This window comes from Babylonia areolata, chromosome 20 (assembly GCF_041734735.1).
Source record: "Babylonia areolata isolate BAREFJ2019XMU chromosome 20, ASM4173473v1, whole genome shotgun sequence".
Lineage (NCBI taxonomy): Eukaryota > Metazoa > Mollusca > Gastropoda > Neogastropoda > Buccinidae > Babylonia > Babylonia areolata.
In genome coordinates, this window is record NC_134895.1 from 17,253,880 (window position 1) to 17,263,524 (window position 9,645).

At 42.5% G+C, this 9,645-nt stretch overlaps 1 protein-coding gene across 3 annotated transcripts in view; it reads right to left on the bottom strand.

The window, feature by feature from the left end:
• Window positions 1–7,796: 7,796 nt before the first annotated feature.
• The window catches only part of LOC143295043 (GTP-binding protein Di-Ras2-like), a 104,506-nt gene continuing 102,657 nt past the window's right edge, over window positions 7,797–9,645 (bottom strand). For all 3 annotated transcript variants that reach the window (XM_076606588.1, XM_076606587.1, XM_076606589.1), the window contains exon 2: window positions 7,797–8,948. In XM_076606588.1, the coding sequence (XP_076462703.1) occupies window positions 8,319–8,948 (630 nt within the window). In that variant the 3' untranslated portion in view covers window positions 7,797–8,318. The remainder of the gene's footprint in view (window positions 8,949–9,645) is intronic.

A 9,645-nucleotide genomic window follows, 5' to 3' on the forward strand; every position in this document is an offset into this window, starting at 1 on the left:
TTTGAATTAACTTTTTCAGGGTGAAATGGTTAGCATTGTAGGCTGTTGACAGGGAGGATGTGGGTTTGAACACCATCACAGGCATACCGTTGTGGCATTTTTCAGCCTGTCACTGGCTCCTACACAGAGCTGAATGTTTTGTGGGCACAGATGGGAAGACTGGGACCACACAAGTCGAGTGTCGTCCACTTTACGGATGTATCACAGGGACTGTCGCAGCTCATCTTTTCCCCATTTTTCTGTACTTGTTTGACATGGTTTATGTTGGGGTATATTTTTAAAGGAAGCGAAGGGTATAGCCTTCAGCCTTGGTCACATAATCACCAGCCTGAATGAATTGATTGATCTGTGTAGCAGTGCAGCCTCGCGTCATCTTCTTCTTCAACATGAATAAAATGAGAAAACTTGTCCGGCATATTGAGGTCTTTCATAATGATAACCCTCTCTTGGGTTACTCATTCAGTCTCCAGTTCTCTTCTTCCACTGCTAGATGTGGTGTAGCGTATATGGATTTGTCCAAACGCAGTGACATCTCCACGAGAAACTGAAACTGGGTGCTGGAAGAGGTGTGAGGAGACAAGGTTATGTATTTGGGATTTCTGGGTGTGGCAGTGTGTGGGGATTTGGGATGAGGGTTATGGCACAGAAATGGTGAGGAAGATGAGGCAACCCCAAGATGAGTTGGATGTGGCAGGTGACTTGTTCCAAGGAGCATAACTGAAATGGGCGAAACAATTTAAATTTGAATCTGAAGTGGTGTGACATTCTACTGTTAAAAAAAAAATCTGCTGCTTTTTTATATATTTTTTTATGCTATTAATGTTTTTCCTTTTTTTTTCTTTTTTTTTAATGCTATTAATGGTATCTTTTTCCTGTTTTTTTTATGCTATTAATGTTATCTTTTTCCTCTCTTTTTTTTTTTAATGCTATAAATGTTATCTTTTACCTCTGTTTTTTGTTGTTGTTGTTGTTTTAATGCTATTAACTCACTCCGGACGAATATTTTTCTACCTTGCTTTCCCCTGCAGATGACCCATTTGTTAGGGTTAGGAAAAAAAATCACAAAAAAATACAAAACACAAAGTAACTGAATGAAACTCCCTGTACTTGACCCACTGACCCCTCTCCTCACATTGTGTGTATGCCCAGCCCCCTCCCTCTCTTCACAGCGCTCAGAAGCTGAGTCACTGTCAGTACATTCTTGCTGGTAGCTTTCTTCACTGCAGATACTTTATTCAACATCTTCATCATCCTCATCGATGTCGAGACCTTCAGTTTGAAGCATTTCAATCACTTCAGCAGCAGTAAAAAGCCGCTGTTGTGATCTAGTTTGCTTTAAAAATTTCCACTTGTATCGCCTGTGACGCCATTTTCGATACGTATGCAGATTAGCTTGTCATGTGGGGTACCAAGGTCAGCGGCTGGCCAGTGAGTGTATAGTTACGGAACCTCACGAAGAAACTTTTCATTCGACCCTAGACACGTTTGCAATGCCCAGTGTATCTGCGATTTTTATGCTACCCCATGAGAAAAACGTGGAAAAAAATTTTGTCGAAACCACTATAGCGTTCCCACTTTACATCCAGAACGCTATAGTGTTCCATTGTCCAGAGTGAGTTAATGTTATCTTTTTTCTATGTTTTTTGTTATTGTTTTTCCTTTTTCATCTCTCATTGTGATTAGATGTGTATTTGTTAATCTTCCTAGTTCTTCAATGATGCCACTTGATGCCGTTTACAATGGTGATTTTCAGATTTTACAGTTTTCCTGTTGTCTTTCTACATTTCTTTTTCTTTCTTTCTTCCTTCTCAATATTGTTATTTTTCATCATCATCATCATCATAAGTATAAGTAGTAGTACGAGTAGTAGTATATATTTATTTTCTGCTTGTGCACGTGTGTGTGAGAATATGAATACAGTGAAAATATGAGCACATGGTGAACCCTCCATTGGTTTTGTGCAAGTGGTTCTTCCAGTCAAATGGCTTATTTTGTAAATTTGTATCATATGTGTTGTGTGTTTTATGCACATTTTACTTTTTATATATTTTGGTAAGGACGGTTGATTTGGACATCAGCTGATGTTTAAGTTGACAGGATTTTTTCAGTAAATAAAAGTAGATGTTTCAAGACCACACTGCCTTGGTGATTGAATGTTATGTATGCAAAGGTAACACTGCATGTTATCCCCCCCCCCCCCTTGTCATGTCTCTCTGTCTCCTGTCTCCCGTTTCTCTCTACTTTGTCTTGTCTGTTTTTTGGGGGGTGGGTTGGGAAATTTTGGGGATGGGGAAGGGTTCGGGTGTTAACAGGTATCTGGGTAGGGGTGGTGTTTAAGATACACTTCATTAATTATACTACTACAACTTCTACTGCTACTACAAGTAATGATCAGATGGTCATTTTGATTAAAAAAAAATTTTTTTAATGTATACATGGCTGAATTTTATGCACTCCTCCTTTCTGAGGATGAATTCAGTGGCAGAGTTTTGCATGCTTTGAAAAGAGGGAATGAAATTGAGCAGGCAAACTGGGCGGACAAGAGAGAGTTACCATTAGTCAACTTGAGTGAGTGATCATAGTTCAGATGATGAGTAGGTGGACAGGTATTTCGGAATAGAACTGAGGCAGTTGACATTAATTGACAGCAACAAGCAGGATTGACAATGTCTGACTGATTGATTTCTTTCAAGGACAGTGTATTGTCAACATAAGCGCTTGACATGCACAGGCATAATTGACAACATGTTTGATGTGTATCATCACTTATGTGAATACACAACTTCCTCCCTCCCAATCTCCCCACCCTCTCTTTCTTTCCCCCCTCTCTCCCTCTCCCTCCTTCCCTCTCAGCGATATGAGTGTGTGTGTGTGGACTGGCAGTTCAGGATTTTTGGGGGTGAACTGATTTTTTTTTTTTTTTTTTTTGCTAGACAGTGATATAATGACACCAGATTTTCCCTTTGCCGCTTGTGCCCTGAACAAAAATGACTGAACAGTAAAAACTGTTCATATCATTTATAAATATATATATATATAAATGATATGTGTTTGTATTTTTGTTAAACTGTTAGTGATGAACAATTGGAAAGTCCTGATAAGCCCTGTTCAGTCGACTGGATTTTAAACAATGTCAAAGTAGTGCACAGTTAATGTATGTGACAAAAGGAAAAATTATGCAGAGAACGTAGCTGTCCTGAGAATTGTCATTTCCATCTGCCAGTGTGTGTGTGTGTGTGTGTGTGTGTGTGCATTTCAGTGTGTGTGTGTGTGTGTGTGCGTGTACGTGTGCATTTCAGAGTGTGTGTGTGTGTGCGTGTGCATTTCAGAGTGTGCGTGTGCATTTCAGTGTGTGTGTGTGTGTGTGTGATCATAAACGACACAGGAGAGGGCTTTTGTTAACTGGAAACCATTTTTATTTCTGTATCAACAATATTATCAGTAAAACATGAACAGAAATTAACAAATTTTTACATTAAAAAAAAAAGAAAGAAAAGGAGATAACACTTAAAAAATGTTCTTTTGATTACAACACAATATATTAGGAACATAATGAAACATTTGTAAGTGGAGTAACATAGGTACTCTTTGTAAAAATCATCACCAATAACAAAAAAAAATATATATATATATATAAAATCAACTTCTTTTTCAGCTACCTCCAGTATGACTACAACTACTCTGAACAATAATTAACAAATGAAAACCATACATAGTCAAACTAAGACCTAATTCACCAGTTATGTGACAGCATTTGTGTACCGTTCACACAAACATTCAGCAAATTATTGGCCTGCATCTCTATTGCTTTTAAGATATAGATTCATACATCCACACCCATTCACTACAACCATTTCACACCCCTACCTTCACACATGTTCCCCTGCATTCTGAATCATCCAAACTAAAATGCACACACACACACACACACACACAAACAAAGAAAACAACAAAAAACAAACAAACAACAACAATAACAACACTCCAATGCATAATAAATCACAGAGCTGTGATTAGGTAAATGAGAACAATTATGATGGCAGTGAACATTCTCACACTGAATGCATGAATGTGTGCTTTCTTTTATCCATGCAACCACACACACACACACATGCAACACAAGTGCGCACACACACAAGCATACACACTGTCAAATCATATACACCAGCACACATGCATGACTGAGACATGATCTTGCTCTGGCTTGCGTGTTGCACAGATGTACACACATTCATACGCGCATCCAGTCACACTCAGGAACGTAACACATCAATAACAATAACAACAACAACAAACAAAAACAAACAAACAAACCCCAAAAAACCCAACCTCAAACATCAGACTAGCATACATGCACCTGCACAGGCATGCAAGCATACATTGTCAAACACACACACACACACAGACACACACACAGATTCTTACATGCTCTTTAAAAGAAAGCAACAAGTACACATTAACAAATTATTGTCAAATTCATTAACACATGAATAAAAAAAAAAATTGCAATTTTCACTTATTCACATTGTTTCTTCAGTCTTCTAGTAAGGAATGCTTCAGTGAACAAACTGGAATGATGTGACGCAGACTATCACACAAAGATCTGGAAAAAAAAGAGAAGAAGACAAAACAGTGAGCCTGTGCACGTGCACGAGTAAGCGACTGTAAAAACACCATTTTTTTAAGCAATCGACCTGAAGTCTGATTCATGAAGACATGGCATCAATGCACTGTTTTACACTAAAAATGAAAGAGACAGCACAGGCAACTCTAAGAAAACGCACATTGCAATTACTGTAAGCTACCGTGTAAACACCCATTATCTTGTTAATGACCCCCCCTCCTTCCCCACTTTGAATTAACAGGTATTAACTGGATAAAATAACTTACAAACGCCGACCTCCCACGTACTTTGAAAAGAGAGAGAGACAGAGACAGAGAGAGAGATCATGAATCAATGATAATGATTAAGTTTGCTATCATGTGTGATCATGTTACTTTACTTTTGCAAAGCAGGGCAGATTTAGATTCAAACGCAAAGAACTGAACGCCTGCATTAGATGTCGATGTGTCATTGAAAAAAAAAAAAGAAGTCTAAGTGAAGGCTTACTTTATTCCATGACGCGGTATAACTTGTTTAGGTAATGTCGCACTTTAACTTGTTTTATTTCTCACTGCACTACCAGTACCACAGTGTTTTGAAACTGCGAAAGGGAAATGGGCTCCCGCAAAAGGGGAAAGCACCCTGAAATCTTAAATAAAGGGCGCTTACAAGGCAGTTTACAGTATTCACTCGGACAGGACACTTCATATCACGGACAGTTGATGACCACTGTCACATCTTTTCCTTGGACAGTACTACCGAAGAGCACAGCAGAGAAAAATGTCTTTGCAATACACAACCTTCCCAGTTTTGTCATATTGTTTGTTTGTCACACACCGACGTCAAGGCCATACGTCTGTCACAAAGTTTTGAATGAAATGTAATCACCGGCACAACCAAACGCTTTTCACATGATCAGGAACTACTTCCCAACATGAGTAATTAATTAACAAAAGTCAGCCCGTCTGTTTTATTTCAGTCCCATTTACAGGCCTGTAACTTGACAAGGCCTCAACCACGTGCTAGTCAAGTCATTTAGGATAGTTCAGCCCTGTTACCCACGGCTCTGAAGATCTGCCTGTGTCAGTTATCGGTCTCTTCATTCCGATGAACACTTAAAGAAAAAAAAAGAAAAGAAAAAAAGGAGAAAAAAAAGACCCGAAGAAAAAGAAAAGCACAATACTGTGTTGTTGTTTGTTTTTTTTTGTTTGTTTTTTGTTGTTTTTTTTTAGTCGCTTTTTATTAAAGTGTGTCTGGACTCGCTAACACATTGGAGGGTGGCACTTCGACAACGTAGTCTCTTAAATAAAATAAAACCCTACATAAAAAAAACCAAAAAAACCCAAACATACAAACAAAAAATTATATTGACGACTCAGCAGGAACCATACTTCCAACCATTCACCTGAAACAGAGTTCAGTCTAATATCATCATCTTAGATGATAAGACTATAAATAAACTGATAAACGATAAGCGAACCTGAAACAGTCTACTTCCAAAATAGGCTACATTGGTCACTGGAAACAGAATTCGCTCTATTTAACTTTCTCACAACCAAGGCATGCAGTCGGATCAAGCAAGAGCACCTTGTGAACCTATTGCACGTGCTACAACAAGCACACCCTAAAAACCTTACTCATCATCTCCTTAACTACCACTGACGAATAATTATTATGCTTGTTCTCACTTAAAGTGCTACCACCTCAAAACAGAGCTTACAGGTCACCATTCCTCATCAAGACTTCTTCGTTTTGCGGAGGAGGTTCTGTTGAATTAATTTTCGTTCAGTAAAACCGATGATAGTAGTAGTGACTGCCCTTCCCGGTGTTCGATGTCCCTTCTCCAATGTTCAGCAGTCACAGGGTTAAAGCACACAGCATCCCAATGGTCGTCAGCTGGGAAAGCATGGCCACAGGCTGTGTGTGGCACGAGGGAGGAACACAGTGCAGCAGCTCATCAGGGCAGTCCACAGACTTGGAGACTCCACTCCAGCCCGACTCCTGCCAGGTCAGCAAAAGACTGGCCCGGAGGACTGAGTTCCCCATCAATACCTGCTGTGACTTGTGTGTGGGTGTGGCCTGCCACGTACGTAATATAGAAATAAATATAAATCTATCCATAGGTTCGTGGTGGCCTGCCCTCCCTCACTGTAGACGGGTCGTCCGCTTCAAGGTCGGATCGCTGCGCAGGACACCTTCGGTGACGTTGACGCCTGGCGACACACCCGTGATGAAGATGGTGGTGATGATAATGATGATATCCGATGGACTCCCACCAAATCAGTCAGTGGACAGATTATCAGTCATTGGGTACAGGTGACAATCAAATCAGTGAGAAAGCTGACTGCAGTGCAGTTTACTTCATTAATTATACTAACTAAAACGATTCATTTGTGCGAATGATGTGTTAGTTTCGTATTTCGCTGCATTCTCTTGGTGTGTATTGCAGCTTCCAAAAATTTAACACCAATATCTTTTATCGTGTCTTTTTTCTTCTCTTTAAAAAAAAAAAAAAATGTATACCCAAACCCTTCTGGACAAGAAGTGACATACCTTTTTCAATGATAACATTGACAACTTCAATAATAATTCTCTTATTTCCCCAAGCAGTTAAAACCAAATTTTCCACGTGGGTTATTATTCAACATAAGAGATTCTTGTCCTTCAGCTACTTACCCCCCCCCCCACACACACACACACACACCCCGTCCCCTCGCCGACCCCCCTTCTCTCCCCCTCCCCCTCCCTCCCTCCCCCCACCTTTTTTTTCCATACCTGTTCTTTTCCACACCAAGCTGAATGACCTGTGACAACTGGATACTGGACCCTTCCAGTAAAGACATGAAAACAGAAAGTACTAGTAATCAACAACGAACGAATGATCGACATCCTAACACAAAAGTAACGTTAACGAAAAAACAACAACAACAACAACCCCAAAACAAAACAAAACCCCCAAACAAACAAACTATTGATACAAATAGAATGTCCCTAGTCGAAAAAAGAAAATGGAATCTCTTTGTGTTTATATGTTCGATGATTTTAGCAGCCTCCCCCCTCCCCCTCCTCCCCCCCCCCCCACACGCTCTCCATCCCTCCCCCTCCCCCCCCACCCCCCCACCCCTTTTTTTTTTCTTTTTTTCTTACTTTGTCCGCAACATTCTGAGAAACAGCCTGTGACTGTTCTCCAAACACGAGTTCTGCCGGGGCCATTCTGATCCGAACAGTTTCTCGTAGAAATCAGATGGTGGTGCCTCATCGTCAGTAATGGACTTCACGAAGCAGAGTAAATTACCGCCTGCTTTTCTGGGCATAGCACGGAGCCATTATACTGTAAAATGTCAACACACCACTACGGCCATATAAGTTATTGCACGAGAACCAGCCTAGCAAGTATTGCACATTTGGAACTGAACATAATTATTATACCAACATAGTCCAAGTACGTGCACCGGCGCGCGGCATCGTTTTATCTGAATTAACCATGTCTGGGATCAGGCATTACTATCAGTGCCTCGATTATCATCATCATCACAGCTTGAGTCAAACGCGTCTGTCTGTATGCAACATGCATTTCCGAAGAAAAAAAAACCCCACCAAATAATAATAAAACAACAAGCACAGTTCCAGAGTAGGAGAAGTCTGAAGCCCCCACTCGTTTTGTTGTTTTTGTTCTGTTGTTTTTGTTCTTTTTTAATTAAAAAAAAAAAAAAAATCACATCAACGAGCACTTCCCCTTCAACTTCTCCCTCCGTTTCTGGGCCTTGGATTTCTTGGTGTCCAGCTGCAGGCTGACAGTCCGCCGCTTCTCCAGCTGCAGGAGCTCCTGGAAGAGCTCCTTGACGTTGTGGTTGGTCTTGGCCGAAGTCTCCAGGAAGGCACAGCTCCAGCGCTTGGCGATGTCGGCCGACTCCTGCGGGGACACCTCGCGGTTGACCTCGTCGCACTTGTTGCCCACCAGCATGATGGGGATGGCCTCCATGTCGCCCTTGATCTCCACGATCTCGTCGTAGATGGGTTTCAGCTCCTCCAGGGACTGTCGGGAAGTGATGGAGAAGACGAGGATGAAGGCGTGTCCTTTAGAGATGGACAGGCGCTGCATGGCCGGGAACTGGTGGCTGCCTGTGGTGTCCGTGATCTGCAGCGTGCACACCTGCTTGTTGCAGGAGATGACCTGGCGGTACGTGTCCTCGATGGTGGGCACGTAGCTCTCGCGGAAGGTGCCCCGCACGAAGCGCAGCACCAGGGAGCTCTTGCCCACGCCGCCCGCCCCGAACACCACCACCCGGTAGTCGTTGCTCTGCTCCGGCATCACGCGCAGCCTCACCGACCGGTCCTTGGGGGTCTGTTTTGAGACACAAAAGGACAGAAAACATCAGTATTATGACAAGGCAGTACAAGGAAAGGCACTGGATTTTGTTTTGTTCTTCGTTTGGGGGGTTTACGGTTTGTCCTTGCTAGTCTGGGGCTTGTCCTTCGGGTGGTCTGGGGTTTAATCGTTAGGGGGCCTGGGATTTGTCCTTTGTGGGTCTCCGCTTTGTCCTTCGGGGGTCTGGGATTTGTCCTTCAGGGGTCTGTGGTTTGTCCTTGGGGGTCTGGGGTTTGCCCTTTGGGGGGTCTGGGGTTTGTCCTTTGGGGGGTCTGGGGTTTGTCCTTCAGGGGTCTGGGGTTTGTCCTTGGGGGTGCGAGGTTTGTCCTTTGGAGGGTCTGGGGTTTGTCCTTGGGGGTCTGGGGTTTGTCCTTGGGGGTCCGGGGTTTGTCCTTCAGGGGTCTGGGGTTTGTCCTTTGGGGTCCGGGGTTTGTCCTTCAGGGGTCTGGGGTTTGTCCTTGGCTGTCTGAAGTTTGTCACTGGGGGTCGGGGAGAACACAAAGACAGGGAACATCAGTATGATCTACGAAAAGACACTGTGAGGAAGGCACTGGATTTTGTTTTGTCCTTGGGGGGTCTGGGGTTTGTCCTTTGGGGGGTCTGGGGTTTGCCTTTCGGAAGGTCTGGGGTTTGTCCTTTGGGGGGTCTAGGGTTTGTCCTTTGGGGGGTCTGG